Source organism: Carassius carassius, chromosome 4, assembly GCF_963082965.1.
Source record: "Carassius carassius chromosome 4, fCarCar2.1, whole genome shotgun sequence".
Taxonomy (NCBI): Eukaryota; Metazoa; Chordata; class Actinopteri; order Cypriniformes; family Cyprinidae; genus Carassius; species Carassius carassius.
The window spans coordinates 21061175-21078832 of NC_081758.1; the positions used below are offsets into that span (position 1 = coordinate 21061175).

Below are 17658 nucleotides of genomic sequence, written 5' to 3' on the forward strand. Positions count from 1 at the left end.
GGGACAACGTCTTTACAAAGAGACTGGTCCTATCAAGTAAGAGAGAAATTTATGAATATAAAAAGAAATTATTGCAGTGAACCTCTCTGATAAAAATAAATAAATAAAAAAAGAATTACTGATTAAATGTAGAGTACCTGTTCATCTTCATGTGACAGCGTCCTGAGAAAAATACAGTTTTAGTTTAATTTAAAAACACTGCAGTAAATAAATAGAGTTGTATGTAACTGGTCCAGCATTTAAGATAAGACTTACAAACTGGAACTTAGACTTGACTTTTCCTCAAGTGCAGTACGCAATGTATCGTTTTCTTTTTTGACAGACTCTAACTCCTATAATTTCAGGGAACAGCACACTCTACATATAAAGAAAGCAACTGAATGACACTAAAGTGGAAAGCAGGTCTCACCCTTCTTATGTCCTCCACATGCTGTCTCATGTCTCTCTGAGGCAGCGTGTTTCCTAGAAGAGCTTCAGACATGTGTCCTCCAGGATGCTGCTCTCTCCATTTCCTGAGCTCCTGTTCCAAAAGCAATCTATCAAATTAAGAAAGACAAGGGCTTTACAACATACCACTTTCATTAAACTGTGTTTGTCATTTTCACAATGTGACTGTGTGATCTGATCTGATTCATTCACCATGACAACTTACTTTTGTGCTTTAGTCAGGGTTCAAAAAAAGTATAAAGGAAAACTCCACTTTTTTTTTTTTTTTTTAATAGGCTCATTTTCCATCTCCCCTAGAGTTGAGCTTTACCGTTTTCTAATTGATTCAGCCGATCTCCAGGTCTGGCGGTAGCACTTTTAGCTTAGCTTAGCATAGATCATTAAATCTGATTAGACCATTAGCATCTCACTAAAAATGACCAAAGAGTTTCGATATTTTTCCTATTTAGAACTTAACTCTTCTGTAGTTACGTCGTGTACTAAGACCGACGGAAAATGAAAAGTTGCGATTTTCTAGGCTGATATGGCTCATTCAGGCACTGCGTGATATCACTGTGCCTGCTGCATCCGGAATGAGAGTATAGCTCCTATAAAATCGCAATTTTCCAAACCCGGAGATCGGCTGAATGTTTAACTATTTTTATTTTTTTTTTTAAAGTGGAGTGTTCCTTTAAAACAATTTTTTGTGAACAATTGAGACAGAATATAATCAAACATCTAATGCATCCCTGCTGAATTAAAGTATTTATTTCTTAAAAAAAAGAAGAAGAAGAAGAAATTCCTCACTGAACCCACACTTTTAAAGAGTAGTGTATATGCACACTAACATTAACCTGGATGATTCATTGTTAGTTCATGATGCTTAATGCCTGAAAAACTGTATCTTTCTATAAAATCTATAAAACAACGAAATAATAATATAATGTATAACATCTGCTTCACTGAAACAAAATATATTGGTTGACTAGTAGTTGTTCACAACAACAGTAAGTCAATCTCAGTACCTCTGTTTCCGTAACTGCTCCATCTCTTCCTGCAGACTCCCAATCTTGTCTCCAAACTCCTGCTTGAAGAGTCGGTTGGCCTCATCGGCCAGGTCCCGCTCTCGCTCCGCGTTCTTACATCTGAATTTGAGCCACATTAACTTAATGAGGTAAAATGAAAACTAAAAGCCATGGGAAATGAATATGAATTGAATAATAAAAGCATACAGAAGAACAAAGGGAGGACAGGAGAAAGCATGTAGCTAGAGCAGAAACGGAAAGCTCAAGAAGGCAAAGTAGTCTGACAAGTGTCTGATTTATTTTTATTTTTTTATTAAGCCATGTTTGTACTACATTTCACATCTAAATTAATGTCTACATACACTTAAGTCCGTTCACAATTTCATCATCCAGACTTTTGGAAGAATCCATAAAGCTTGGTGTCACAAATTTCTTTCCAAAGCTTTGACATTTGGCGTCGACTACCACTGCATCAAATTCAGATTTCAATTTAGATTATAATAAGCTGTAAAATAATTCACTCACCAGCATTTCTTGCAAAAAAGCTAACATAACCTCCTGAATATGCCTGCAATAAACACACTGAGTTTGTTAGCTCGGGCATCCTGAAGCTTAAGCAGGTTGGTCAAATATTCATGTCCAAGAATTTTAAGAGACTAACCAAAATTAACCGATCAATATGGTGTTGCATTGCATACTTATATAGGGAGTATAAAATGATTGTACATTTTTGTTAGGAATGTTTCCCCGTGCAGTACTGAACTTGGTTTTGTTTTTATAATGCACCAACTTTGAGAAGTATCCTGCTAGCCTCTTTATTCAGTGTTGAGAAGATATAAGAGAAATGCATTTCCATTACTTAAAATGTAAATGACTGCCATCTTTGTTCTAAGACTGGCCAAAACAGCTGCATTTTACTTTGACTAAAACATAGAGAGGGAGACTAGAGACAGGAGCACTGGATCAGGCATACAATATTGAAAGATGAGGATCAGTCCGGTTTAAGACAAAATAATGGCAATGGATCTGAAACTCAGTAATAAAATAAATACCCTACTGTTATGCAAAATCAAACTGAAGATTTTTTTTTTTTTTAGGTTGATTTTTTTGGAAACTATCCAGTGTTTGCCATTATTTTATTGGTGCCTCTGAAGGAGTTTTTCTGCAGCTGTATTCAAGTTTCGTGCCTCTTTAGCCATGTCTTTCTCACTGCTCAGGAAAAAGGAGTAAAAACACAAAATAATGAGCATGTGAAAAATGTCAAATAAACAGGTAAAAGCAAAGAAGTTTTTGAGAGAACACAGAGACAGAGAGCGTAAGTTATTAGAAACAGAAGATCTGCTGCCTTCTACAGGTTTGTTAACAGAACTGAAACAGAAAAGAGTGGACTTGTCTTGTTTGTGCACTATATATGTGATCTGCACATTCACTGATCAAGGAAAACGGTCCATCCTAAACAATAACCTTCCTTGGAAAATGACAGCTTTATTCGGTAGGATTCAAAAGTTCACAAAATCAACATTTTCCTTTAGTATTTTATTTACAGCAAAAATTTCTGATTCAAAGTCAAATTTTTCATTTAAAAGTTTTTTTACAGTAAAAATGTTTTGATAAAAACCGTATAAAACTTTACAGTTGTATAATGCTTTAAGTTGTATAATGCTTTTTAAAGCATTTATTAATATGTCAATATTAACTGATAAAATTGTGTTTGTGTGTATGTACATCTAATATATATATATATATATATATATATATATATATATATATATATATATATATATAGTTCTTTAATGTTCAGTCATAAAAAACTGACCTTCACTGTTTTATACAGAAAGTAAGATGTTCTCTGCAACATATCAAATTATTACGCTGATAAAATGATATTTATTGTTTACTGAAATTAGAAGAGGCATTTCCACTCGTGCTTTCAGACTTTTGGATCCCACTCTTTGTTTTGCAGTGTACATGTCATGTTTAAATGCTGTGCTCATGCAGTTAAACCTCCTTTACCTGCTCTCCAGCTGTTTAATAATGCTCCCCATCTGGTTTGTTTTCTCCTCCAAGCGGCTGATGATGTCACTCTTCTGTTTCCCGCTGGCCTCTGAGCCCTACAAGCCAGACAAACACAAGCACACTGCGTCAAAAATAAATGCAGTTTTGCTAAATTAGATAAGTGGTACTAATCTAGTTGTAATGTTCTTAATCTTTTTAGCAATTCAACACATACAAGCCATGTGAAGCAGCAGCAGGGTTCAGACAGATGAATAGAAAGTCCTGAAAGTTTAACACACTGTGAGACTCGGCACCTCAAGTCTACTCTACTAGCTTCTTTATGTTGGCAGTGTCATATCAGATCAGTTTCATTGTGTCCTCCTCCATAGTGTTACCTATTAATATGGGGAAGGAAAATAAATATGTCCTGCTTACACGTAGCTTCCATGTGTCAAACAAGTCGACGCTCCAGTGTAAAACCTGTCAATAGTGATAAGTGATTTTTAACGGAAATGCATCTCTCTTATACCCTGTGACTTTTTTTCTTCCTGTTTTAACGCCATGCCAGCTTCTGTGGCTATGTTCTTGATGAGAGCTAGGTTTAGTTATTCAAAAATGTCACTAAGTAAGATGTTTAAACATACCTGTGACTTAATGGAGAGCTCATGGTTGAGTATACGCATTTCATCTAACTGCTGTCTGAGCTCCACCAAAGCATCATGTTTTTCACAGATGTCCTTCTCTAGCATCTTCATGGACAGCTCCATCTCTTGCTTCATCCCTATCTGCACCTCCAGCTCCTTCTCGACATCCTACACAAACATACAAACACGCTCGGTTTATTAAGGATTCAGGTTCTTCAGACTTCTCCTCGAAAGAACTCTGACTTGATACTTGGAAAACCCCACATCAGAGATGAATCTGAAGAAAAAGACAGTGATATACACATTAATGTCTTACTCACCAGTCTGAGCTGAGTTTCCTCTTTAAGCTGTTTGCGAGTTTCCCCAAGCACTTGACCGTTTGCAGTTCCATCCGCCCTAGGTGCCTTCAAGACAAGCACAGGTCAAATACCAACAAAAGTATGTTATAACAGCAACCCTACTGTAAACTACTATAAGCTTGTGTCTAACTTTTGAGTAATGAGTAACAAACACTGTTGTTCTATTGAATGCTTGATAACAATCTATACTGTGGGATCAAAACAATGTTGTTCACCTTGCGACCAGACTCCACTAAGTAAGAGCCTTCCTCCTTCACCCTTTCCAGCTCCTCCTGCAGAGTGATGATCCTGTTGTTTGCAACAGCAAGCTAGTCACAAAAACAACACAGGCACAGAGAGTTGGAACAAGAAATCTATTCACAGCACATCTGATCATCTATTCACAGCTAGTTATCTCTTTACTTTATAGAGGGTATGCATTGACGTCACTTTCCCACCGGAACGCAGCCGCTCAACCGAACTGATACTGTATATATACGGGCACGTCACATGCATCATACTCTCTCTATTAAGTCCAACAAACTACAGTAAGTGTGTCAATAAACCACATACACTACCATTAAAAAATCTGGAATCAGCACTTCTTTTTTTTCTTTCCTTTTTTGGAAATAATTCAATACTTCTAATCACAAGGATGCATTAAACTGATCAAAAGTAATAGCAAAGACAGACAGTAGAGTTATATTGCTACCAAACATTTTTATTTGATGCTGAAAATTCAGCTTTGCATCAGAGGAATAAATTACATTGTAAAAAAATATTAAAATATAAAATAGCCATTTTCAATTGTAATATTTCACTATATTATATTTTTGATCAAATAAATACAGCCTTAGTTAGTATAAGAGAAATCTAAAAAAAAAATAAAATAATTATTCAATCTTACTGACGCCAAACTTTTGAACAGTTGTGTACACACAGCTGTGTGCATGAATATATAATGTGAATTCAGTTCTGCTAACATGTAAATTATCTATCAGTTATGTAAATCATTGAATTAACCTAACTTAACTTCAGTAATCCATTAAATTATAGTTTTTTTCTACTCACCTCCTCTGTGAGTTTTGTGTTGGATTTTTCCAGCGCATCCACTTTGGCTTGCAAGTTATTCACCGACGCACTGGGAAAGGGGAATTTAGAGTCACATAGTGAGATTGCTCATGCTTTCCAAATAAGCAGCTGGTCACAAACACACCGAACAAAGCTGATGTTGCATAAAGGGACTGCACCTTAAATGTCTGTTCAGTTCCTCAACATAATTCTTCTGGTCAAGAATAGCTGTGATTTGCCCATCACTGCAAACAAAAAGCAGCTTTAGAGGAAGCACAGAGATTTTCACCAGGAGTCCAAAACCTGTCAGACTAACACAATTAGCTCCACCGAGGAAGTTGAATATGGACTCACCCCTCTGTGCTTTTGCTGCCGTGCGCGCCGTCTTTCAGATACATGGAAAAATCTATGACTCCAACCTATTGAGAGAGTAGAGGAGATCTTATTACCCGGTATCAGCTGTTGGCCAACACACTTGGGAGAAAAACACTGAAAGAATAAAAAAAAAAGTAACAAAGATAATGCATTGTACCATCATATTTCGTCCTTCATTACTTGTGTACAATTAAAGTAATTAACAAATACCTGTGAGTCTAAATCTTCTCCCTTCATGCACAAATTAGCATCAATGACATTCAGGCCCACTAACAGCCCAGCGATCACAGCTCCTTCCTCCTCCATCATAAGAGCATTGGGCTCATAGAATTCACTGAGGTACACAACAACAGCAAGTATAAGACATTACACAGTAATGGCTTTTATATTAAAGACCAAAAGCTGGTACTGTACCTGAGAAGGTCCTTTCTGTTGATGATGGTCTTCATGTAGTCTGAGAGCTTCTTTTGCATCAAAGCCAGACGAAGCCATGCTCTGCCTCTTCCTAAAGGGGTTCTGGTATAAAAGAACAACTTTAGAATCAGAAACACAGTATGAATTAAAAACGAAAAAAACAAAAACATGCTCAAGTTGAAAATGTTTTCTTACTTGAGTCCAGGAAGGTCTTTGACGCTGGCTGTGATCTCACCAGCCTCTGGAGTCAACTTTTCCACAAGCTCCAAAGGACCCCAAAAAGACTTATTTTGGCCAAGGAAAGTCTTCTTACCTTAAAAAAAAAAACTGATATCTTTAGAGAAAGTATACACCGCATTATTGTATAAAGAACACAAATGAATGATTACTGAGGACAGTGGGATTTGTTGTACTTACTTTTAAGCCCATGTTTCAGGCAGTGCTCCATGACGACAAAAAACTGCTGCAGTGGGGCATAGTCGGAGTCCAGTGTGCGGCCCAGGTTCAATGCAGACTCGATCAAGCCCTTGATGCTCAGCTTGGCCATATTCATCAGGTTAAGCCTCTCGATGGCAATGGGGTCCTTGGGATCTGGAAATCCAAAAATTCAAGCATAAATTAAACAATTATGGCTAAATATGAGTCTATCTCACCGAGACTTCTCCTACACACAGTATTTAACAGGTTTCAGCATGAGATATAAGAAATATATGATGTTTTGGACTGGAGCTTTTATCAGAGAAAGAATTCATGGGAACTTTCTATTGACTGCGGCTACATGATTTCCTCCGTGTCTGGAAAGATTTATGAAATTCTGGTTGAAGAGATGTGTAATGCACCAAATGCAGAGAGATTTCAACCCACCATCTCAATCATGAATAAATAACAAAAGTGTGTTTTTTAACTGAACAGATGATTGTTTTGAAAGCTGTTGTTTTCAGGACAATCTCTGTTTAACCTTGCAATGCATCACAAAGTAGATAAACTACAGAAAATCAATTTTTACTGAACAGAATTTTGAGTCTGAGTTCTCAAGGCTGACCCTGTATAAACCAAAACACACCCAACAGTAATGCAATCATTTCATCATCAAGACTCTCAATCCATGTCTGTCACCAATAGCAGTGACCCTTTTCATGAGGACATGCAAGGACTGGCAAGATAAAAAGCTGCTATAGAGTATAACATTTTATATAAATATTATAAATATATTTTTCTTTAAAATCACTTGGGTTGATTCAACAAATGGGCCAAGATGGGCTCATTTGGCATTTAGTCAAACGTCTCATCCCAGTGCACTTACATTGCACAGAAATGTCTCGCTGCTTATCAGGTGTTGTGACAGGAGAAATGATCCAGGTGGCAGTGGGTCATTTTCACACCAATTTAACTTATTAAAATTAAAATTAATTATAACACAGAACAGTCTTATCATTTTAGCCCAAGTTTATTGGAGAGATTTCATGGCCATTACTCATTCAATAATATTGAATTGCTAATGCAACAACAAAAATGAATAGTAAAACCAACAGATTTTTACTGGTTTCAGTTTGTACCATTTATTAAAGTCCTCCTTGTAGCTTCACACAGTCACACAGCAAAGAATGAGTTAGCTTCATAGCATCATGTCTATGCAAAGGTTAAACAAATCACAGAAACCATATTCTTTCACTGTAAGAACAGAGGTTATTTTAGTGTATAAGAAGTCTCTGAATCATAAATATTTAATGTCTCTCACAAGGTCTACAGGGAATTCATCTGAAGAACCAGAAACTGATCACTGATAATGCTGATAAGACCATGTGATCAACATGCCAAATCAGCCAGAGAACAGGGTGGGGTGGGGAGCCAGCCAAAGAAAACAGGCCAGACAAGAGCAATCCAACCAAATGAGTGGCCAGATATTTTGCTAGCCACAAAGAGAGCTCAACAAAAAAGTCACATAGACAATGCTATTGGTAGAATCAGAAAAGGATCGGGTCATGCACGTCATGGAAGTAAACCAAAGGAACAAGAAGAGGGATTACACATTATGTTGTAGGAAATTTTGGTGTAGACTCTAATCTAAAGAGCCAAGCAAACTCTCTCCCACTTTCATACAGTGCAAATCTTAATGACTTCAGAAGCACTACAACTGTGACTATTAATAGCAAACTGAGTGCTGATGAGGACAGTTACTATGAAGTAATTTTATCACACTAGACAAAGAAGCTCAAACAATGCTCTACTTGTTCTGCAAGACTCCAGTGGCAAATTATCTAAACCGATTTGCTTGACAGAAAGCCTTGGGAAAGAATGTAATATTGCCTTTTTATCCACAGCACTCGAATAACATATTTTTTATTAGAATAATTTCAAGACAGCTTTAAAGGGATAGCACGCCAAAAAAATTAATAAAACTGTCATATTTTACTCACCTCATATTGTTCCAGACATCCCTGTATAATCTTCTCTTTTATGTGGAATATAAAAAAGTTTTTTGTCCATAAAATATCTTCTTTCATGTTCCGCAGAAGAAAGTCAAACAGGTTTGGATGGAATGACATGAGGACGAGTAAATCATGACAGAATTGTAATTTTTAGATGAACTGTCTCTTAAGATTTGTAACGTCGCTTGGCTGAGGGGGTAAAACCAAAAAATAAAAATCAAACCATAAATGACACTTAATGAAGCAGAGCACACCAAATACATTTCAAAGAACATCTGCATGCAGTGAAACAAATCAAGGGCAACTAACCAATTACTGACGGATATGCAGTGGTTTCATTGAAGAAATTATCAGTTGAAAATCTTCTATGAAAAAAATATATATACTAAACAGATCTCTGAACCCTGGGTGCAAAGGTGACACTAAAAAAAGTCATTTGTTTATCACACTGTGATAGTGAGGAGACAAACAAGTCACAGAGTTCAAAGGTGATGCCATTGGTGAAAATACACTACCAACAAATAACTACTTCTGTAGTAAACAAACATCTCAGAGGATGACTCTGTAAGCAGACCTTATCAGATAATGTTTTCTAATCCTGGTCTTGCCACATGCCTGTTTCTTGCTCACCCAATGCAGATAAAACACATTAGACTGAACTGTTGCTGTTAGTGGCTCCTGGTCACATCTTCTCTGGCCGTTGATCACATGCCTTCAAGATGTTTGATTGAGTGGGAATCTCCAGGGCAGCAGTACTGTGTCCATATGATGTCCTCTTTTAACCTTTGGCAGGGTAAGCCGTGACTCTCCAGTAATGCACCGGATGAGCACAATCGTGTGCTCTGACACCATCACTACTCTAGAAATCTATTTATAGCCGTATTTTTTCCTTTAGAAAAGTTAATAAATGAAAAACAAAAGATAAGCAAATTTGCTAAATGCCTTTTATTTTTATTTTTAAAAAAAATAACATATCAAACAATATAACATTTGTTAAAGGCTCGTTTTTATTTTTGTTTACTGGAGGTACTTTCATTCTGAGGGATTTTCCGAACAGTGCAGTGCACATACATAATTTGTTCAATGTGACAATACTTTACTTAGAATAAAACCGCACATGAACAGCTTCTCTCAAATCATTCAGTGGGAAACAAACCTTCATGCACACTTGTGCTTCATAAAAACTACATTTCCAGGCAAGCCTGTGGGGATGCTGAGAGCATGATGGTGGAAGGTTGGGCCAGCACCGCCCGTTGCAATAACAGCCACAGAGGCCTAGAGATGCTGTGCGCACCTACCTTCATGAGCTGGCTCGGGATCTGGCGTTAGCGAGATGTCGTTGAGCTCGCGCAGGCACAGCCATTCGCCATCCACCGACACGCGGAAGTTACATAGGTAGATGGTCTCTCTGGCAGCCTGTGTGATCTTGTCAGTAGTGGGGGTGGGGGCCTCGCTCTGGGGCGTCAGATCAGACATGGTGACTCAGCTGATAGCTGCTGCTGCTGCGACGACAACAACAATGCTTACGATGGTGGCTTTCAGTGAAGAGACAGGGGCACCGAATAGCAATAATGACGATTTTTGTTTTTAAACCAGTCGAAGCAAGAATCTTCGCCAGCACAAAGAAAGAAGGAAAGAGAGAGCCAAGGGAAACAAAGAATGGAGGAAGGAACGGGGAAAACAAACAAGCAGTCCAGGGCAAACCTGACTGAAGGGATGCTATTCTCCTGGGGCTCAATGGCCGTGCCTTGTGAATAAGCAGTGACAGCTAAAATCCTCCGTGTGAATAAAGGCTTCAGTGCTCTCTGGCTCAGCACAGCCAGGGGTTTGGGATGCCGTGTGAGGCTCAGCGCAGCTATAATCAGAGATGTCTCTTTCTCTCTCTCAGTCCCTCCCTTACAGCCCAGCTGCTTGCATTCACCGGATTGGCTGCATGCGCTGCAAATGGGAGGGTGTTGACCAAGATGGCTGCCGTGATGCTGAGGAGGATTGTGGGAATCACGTGAGCAGATGGTGGAGGGGGGGCACAGTTCCCGAGAGGACTGTCAGATGCGGGGGGAGGTGGGGGGTGGGGGTGCTGTTGTCAGTGATCCACATGCCGCACAAGAAAAGGGCGGAAATCCTACTGATTGAGAACTAGAACACTGCTGATGAAGCTGCTTTTTACTGGACAACAAGTTTAAGAGGAGCAAGCATGCACTTTGTGTCAAATTAATAAACATAATGCTTATTTAAGTTATTTGGTAAAAACAGTCACACATATCAACAACTAGACATCATGTGGTGGTAGTGGTACTGTAACAATCTGAATTAAAACAAGGTAGTCTTTCTTTTATTAAACCAGTAGAGAATAATCTCATGTGCAGAGTCATGTAAAATGGGGTTTGAATATTAGCAGTAAACTATTAGTCAAATTTTATTCATTATTTACAAAAGAAAAGCACTTATGCATGAAAACAATAATTAACCTGAATTGGGTATGGACTAAGGTTTGAGGTCAGTAAGAAGGAATTCAGCATAGATACACTGAATTGAAAGTGATTCAAACGAATGCTGTTATTATTATTTTTTTTATCCTGAAAAAAGTGCAATGTTTTCAACATTACTAATAATAAAAAAGGTTTCTTCAGCATCAAATACCCATATTAAAATTATTTCTAAAAGATGAAGTGATACTGAAGACTAGAGTAATGGCTGCTAAAAAATTAAGTTTTTCCATCACAGGAAGAAATTACATAGTTTTAAAAAATAGATAAAAATAGAAAACAGTTAATCAAAAATCAGTACAAATTATTAATATTTCACAAAATTACTGTTTAATTGTATTTTTGATCATTTCATTGAAAACTGCAAGTATATAAGACTTCAAAAACAAAAAATCTTACCGACCCCAAACTCTTGTACAGTAGTGTATCTCTAAAACTATGCAGATAAATGAAAATACCAATTTTTGAACCATATACTGCTAAATAACTACGAATATCACAAACATTTTCTGGTTTGTGGACATAAAGGATGTGGATATCTACACTACATCCATACAGTAGGTGTAACACTGTACACATGCGAGCTGATGACAGTATGTGCTAGCTGTGGCCTATTTATTCACTGATGAATCAGAAGTAATAATTTCAAGAAAAAACACCAATCTAAGAAAGACAGAGTCTGAAACGGCAAACTTGCACAAACGCCGCAGTGCTTGACTGTCATTGTGCAATGCTGTTGACATTGAAACGAGGCTCGTGTCAAATAATGCAGCATGTTCAAGTGAAGCAAACACTATCCGATCCTATCAAACAGACCTATATGCAGACGATCATAATACATACTCACTTCTTGTTTTCTTGTTAGTCTTCTCAATCTGGAATTCATATCGCACTGGGGCAGGAAGAGAAGGGCTCGTCTGTGTAAACTGTATACTTGAGTTATAAGTTAGCGCCTCCTTAAAGTAAATCACCGAGGCAGGAGAAAGCGACTCCTCTGGACTGTTGGCCGTATGTCCATCGCTGTCCTGCATGTGGGGTTTGAGGAATTCATTAGATGACACTAGAGTTTCTGAAACTTCGGTGCTTAGTTGCTCCGATGCTCCTGAGCTCTGGTCCGCCATCTTCCGTTCAAATTCATGTGACCCCTCTGCGTCAACACACACCCGTGCAACAGCATTTCATCCAGCTCTCAGTGGAAGCTAACGCATGTTTATCTAGACTGTTTAGTCGTACTCTATAACTTCTGTTGTTCCTAAATCCGTGGCCAAAACTATAAAGAAATGCAATATTATTGTAATACGGATCATATGGTGTGACGCATATCATCAGCTGGGTGAGAGCATTTAAAGGAACAGCGGCACAGCATCATTGCTCTTTAAGCTAATCAAAGTGAGGACCACAACTGTACAGTTCCATGACAGGCAAAATGTTACATTTATATAACTTTTATATCATATTGTTATAATTACAATTATAAAACAGCCATTTTTGAGAGATATATGCATTCTTCTATTCATAGTAACTGAAAAAAGCCTCCACCAATCAAGGAAAGAAATATACACGGTAGCCAGCATTTGAAGTGGATCAAAAAAGTTCATCAAAGTTGCCCTAAGACGAGAACGGGTATTGTTTGATTAAGGGTTTTGATCCACTTCAAATGTTCAAATGTTAAGTACTGTATCTCTCTCTCTCTCTCTCTCTCTCTCTCTATATATATATACGTGTATATTTTTGTGAGCCTTATTCTTTTATTTCTCATAAAGAATCTCTTAAATGCACTTTTCATTTTCTCACTTTGTTTCACTGTCTACTAAATATGCGCACCACAAGAGAATTTTGTCTTTTTTTACATTTACATTTAATTCATTTTATCCAAAGCGACTTACAGATGAGGACAGTGGAAGCAATCAAAAACAACAAAAAGCGCAATGATATATATAAGTGCTATAACAAGTCTCAGTTAGGTTAACACAGTACACGTAGCATGGGATTTTAAATAATATAATAAATAAAAAGAAAACAGATAGAATAAAAAAGAATAGAGCAAGCTAGTGTTAGAGATCTTTACACATACATACACACATACAATTGCATAATAAATGTTTTAAAGAATAGAATTAGAATAGTGAGTGTTAAAGTTAGAGGGTCAAATAAAGATGGAAGAGATGGGTTTTAAGACGATTCTTGAAGATGGCTAAGGACTCAGCTGCTCGAATTGAGTTGGGAAGGTCATTCCACCAGGAGGGAACATTTCATTAAAAAAAAATACACAAACCTTACCAACACAGTATAATTACTATCTTAAATTATGTAATAATTTCTCATAAACGTAAAAATAAATTGACTTTAGTTCAGAGGTTCTTAATCCTGGTCCTGGGGATCCCCCACTCTGACATAAACTGTGCAGAATAGGTGGTCCCCAGACCCCAGGACCAGGATTAAACCACTGCCTTAGTTCATTTTTACAAATATGTAGATGCACCACTAGAGAGCGCCATCAGCAGCATTTCTGTTAAATGTCCAATTATAGTTAAACCTTAGTAACTTATCAATTATCACTTCTAAGCCAGGTCATTGTGCCCATTTTTATCACTCACAAAGGAGAGTTCATTTCAGTTTTTTTTTCAGTTCAGCAATCCACTCCCCCTAATAACCTTGGCACAGGGGATGAGCGGAATTGTAAAAATATTTGGGGCTTGTTTTTCTCTGTAATCTTTGATTTCCATTCTTATGCTGAATTAAAATTTTCCTTTGTTACTAGTTCCTAGATTTTCTGTTCCTTTTCACATATGCTTTGTTCCATTTTCTTTGATTACTACGGGTTAGGTTTGCTGGCTTGTTTGCTTAGTTTACTCAATGACACAATGGTTTTATTAAACAGAATTTTGTTACATATGCCTGAATCTTAATTACACTAACTTATTATTTGCAGCACCCTAAATGTATAATGTAGTATAAATACAATTACATTTCACACTTCTAAACCAGGACATCTGTGCCCATTTTTATAGCTCACAAGGCAGAGTTCAGTTCAGTTCAGTTCTTTTAGTTCAGCCATCCACTCCCTTGGCACAGGGGATGGGCTAAATTTGCCCATATCTTCATGATGAAATAAGGAATGGAAATGAAAACAAAGAAACCACCAAGAAATCAGCATGACATCTTATGACAATGACCTTCTTTTGAGATGCTGGAAATCTTCAACCTTCTCAAATCTCATATTTTTATATTGACCAATTTCCTTTCAGAAATTCAATGAATATAGAAAATTAAGAAAAAAAATGTGTAATATCTCAGTGTGTATACATGCATCTTGCTGAAGTGGTGTCACATATACAGTGTATTAAACAGATACATATAACCAGAGAAAACAATGCTTTCAGTTATAAGTCATATAAGTATTTTTCAAGAAAAATTCTTCAGGCTGACTTTTTTTATCTTGAACAAAATTTTGATAATGATAAATGAAGGATAGCCATACCCATAAAATGATCAAATGAAAAGAAAAGGTATCTTTTATCTTTTATATTTATTTTCTAGTATTTTTTAGCTGCATTTAAAAAAATGCATAAAAGGTTTAGACAGGTTTTACAAGTTAGTCATCAATGTTTTATTTTTTATTTGCATTTAATTCTGTTACATAAAAGCATAGATTAGTCTGAATAAAAATAAAAAAAAATACCTGACTGATTACCACTTGGCTAATTGCTAGTTGGTCAGACTAGTTCTTTTATGCAACTGACCCCTGATCACTTCCTTTCCATAACATGACACGTGATTTGATCAGTCATATCTGTAACACAGACACCACTAATATTATCAGGTTTTAATAAAAACATTTTTTTTTTTACATATGACTAATAAAGCATAAGTCCTCTGGTCAAGTAAAATTAAACGAAATTAAATACATTCCTGTATGGAAAGTATGTGAAAAGTACTTTCTAAGGAAATACAGTCTCTTCCCAAAAGGCAAACAATCTAAGTAACCAATCATATGCTCAGACCTTTTTTATCATTTATTTGAGTTTGATAAACGTCAATACTTTTACTAGGTCTAAAACTTTACTTGTTAACACAGCTCTCACTTCTAAATTATTTACAAAAAACTTTATTCTGACTGGCCAAAAAAAAAAATCTATATATTATATATATTTATATGTATAAATTTATATATATTTATATATATATATATAATATATATATATATATTTTTTTTTTTTTTTTATTTTTTTTTGCTTCTTGCTTAATGCAAAATCATAGACTTTATGTCAGAATGTGGTAATTTCTGTTCCGTCAAAGCAACTTTATCCTCAGGGATTATGGATGTGTTATTGAAATAATTTCATTGGAAGATTGGAAAATGAAAGTAAGTCTGTGCTTTATAAGGAATGGGCTGTATAAGAAGGCAACATTTCTCAGGAGCTGCCTGTGAAGTGAATCATGAATCAGGCTGTTCTCACACTGCTGTGCGCTCTGGTGTTTGGAGTGACTCTTACACACTCTGCAGGTGAGCTGAAACCTATTTTCTTTCATTACATTTGCATCATATATACACAGAACAATTAGTAAAGCCTTTTAGTTAACCTTTAACACAGTCAACACTTGTGTAAAAAATTAATATTTAAAAAAAAAAGTTTTTAAAAAAAAGGTAATTGTCATCCAGGAAGGTGTCCGAATAAAATTTCTGTTTGAGGTCAATCTGACACACCGTTAAACATTTAAGAAAATGTTAAAACTTAAAAGATCATGTTTCAAAAAGTTGGTTTGTCATTAATGAAAGTATATGAAAATATATGAATCAAAATATGAAATTTCTAAACTTTAAATGGACCGTAATGGATAATCTACAGCCGTCCTTATTGAAAAATAGTGTATCAATCATTTACACAAAAATTTTGACCACAGAATGCAGTGATTGTCCAATCAGAATTAAGTATTCTAAAGATACCAGATACCAAGTTTGTTGAGGTTCTGTTAAGTGTCTCTGTTAAATATTCAATATGCATCATAACAAATATCTCTTAATTTATGTGTTTGCTTGTTTTAGAATGAGGTTTATTTTCTGTCAATCCTATCAGTGATGACCGGCTTGGAACAATAGTTTTCCTGCTCTGGATCTGCTGTGTGCATAAGTCCTTAAACTTAAGATAACTGTGTTCAGGGCAAGCAGGGGGGCTATCACAACGCTGTTTATGCAGAGGCAGACCGCTGATAGCAGTGAAGTCCAGATGGATTCATGCAGTTGAATTGTTCCCACCAAGTCCCTCTTGCTCAAAGATGGAGATTATGTAAGTCTGCATACAAGTCCTGTTACATGATAATATTTGTTCATCTTTATTTCTTCTAGAGATTCATGTTTGCAATATAGTTAATAAATACTGCAATTAACAATTGCAAGTCCTCAATTGCAACTGCAGTGAAACGATTGCATTTGCTGACCTTAGATTGACTGTGACTGGAAAAGGAAAGGGTAAAGGAAAGGAGGTGAACAGAAAGTTAAAGGTGTGTTTGGATCCAAATAATAGGCAAGGACAGAGATTTCTGAAGGGCAAATGGTGAGATATACACTACTGTTATACCACTACTTACTGAATGTATAACAACCAATCATAATGTATGTGTTTATGTATTATGTTGTGAGACTTAAATTCTGTGCCGTTGTGCTATCATTCCTAGGAAGCAAACCAAAAAACAAAAGACCAGAGGAAGAAAAGAGAATATTATAAATGTCTAACAACAATGATGATTATTAAAGTTACTCTGTTATAATTCACAAGATTTCAAAGCCATTTAGCCATAAATGTACCCTTTGTGATTTTAAACATTTCTCTGATGAAACTATAACTAATATGGGTTTGTTTTAATTAATTCCAGTGAATGTTTTCTTCCTGAAATCTGTGTGTGATGTAGCCATGAAATAAAAAAAATAATGCATGCTAATTTGGTTTTTTGTTTACTGAAGAATATTAGTACGAAACAATAAATATGTTTTTGATTATTAAGGATGAATCACAACATTTTTATAATTTAAAGTCCTCTCATTTTGCAGTCTAATCTATTGCTATCTACTGATAAAGATTTCAATTAACTGAAAATGCATTAGAAGAATCCAGTTTTTGTCATGAAGAAATCGAATGTGAATTCAACCCTTTGCTGAGTAGTACATTCAGCAGCTGAACTTTTCCAGCAGAATATTCAGCTTACGTAGAAAATACTTTCTTAACTTTATTCTTCTTAGAAATTCTTATCAGCCCATAGTGGCCTGCATGGGCTTAGGTTCCAGGTTTGTTATGAAGTCCCTTTCACCCATACTGCAGCAACACCTAGTCCACATAGTCACAAAAATTCCCTCGAGGACCATCCCCAGTTAGCTTAGCAGAGGCAGTTAACCAGAGAGGGTTTGTGGACAACATGTTCTCACTACCAACTGACACTTGGTCAAGATCCCACGGCAT

At 36.3% G+C, this 17658-nt stretch overlaps 1 protein-coding gene and 1 pseudogene across 6 annotated transcripts; one reads left to right on the top strand and one right to left on the bottom strand.

Moving 5' to 3' along the window:
- Positions 1–103: 103 nt before the first annotated feature.
- LOC132139471 (protein RUFY3-like) lies at positions 104–12477 on the bottom strand. 6 transcript variants are annotated; one of them, XM_059547836.1, is made up of 16 exons: positions 10422–11039; positions 10016–10210; positions 6706–6879; positions 6484–6601; positions 6289–6390; positions 6085–6208; positions 5854–5918; positions 5679–5744; positions 5500–5569; positions 4665–4757; positions 4411–4494; positions 4091–4258; positions 3465–3562; positions 1452–1571; positions 410–536; positions 105–332 (listed from the first exon to the last, which is right to left on the bottom strand). In XM_059547836.1, exons 2-16 carry the CDS (start codon positions 10191–10193, stop codon positions 252–254), a joined length of 1668 nt encoding a protein of 555 aa, XP_059403819.1. In that variant the 5' UTR covers positions 10194–10210; positions 10422–11039; the 3' UTR covers positions 105–251. The 6 variants fall into 6 exon arrangements, with proteins under 6 accessions (XP_059403816.1, XP_059403819.1, XP_059403818.1 ...); XM_059547835.1 differs by having other exon boundaries at positions 10016–10219; positions 10422–11038; XM_059547833.1 differs by lacking the exons at positions 10016–10210; positions 10422–11039 and adding an exon at positions 12051–12477 and having other exon boundaries at positions 104–332.
- Positions 12478–15563: 3086 nt separating this feature from the next.
- On the top strand, positions 15564–16762 carry LOC132130334 (C-X-C motif chemokine 11-1-like; annotated as a pseudogene).
- The last annotated feature ends 896 nt before the right edge of the window (positions 16763–17658 follow it).

What these genes read in the sequence shown, in the direction of transcription:
- LOC132139471 (XM_059547833.1), bottom strand. Translation starts at nt 12,324, where the DNA reads ATGGCGGACCAGAGCTCAGGAGCATCGGAGCAACTAAGCACCGAAGTT. An exon ending in GACTAACAAGAAAACAAGAA is followed by an intron (nt 6,880 to 12,050) that starts GTGAGTATGTAT and finishes TTGGATTTCCAG; the next exon opens with ATCCCAAGGACCCCATTGCC. An exon ending in GAGAAGATTTAGACTCACAG is followed by an intron (nt 5,919 to 6,084) that starts GTATTTGTTAAT and finishes CTCTCTCAATAG; the next exon opens with GTTGGAGTCATAGATTTTTC.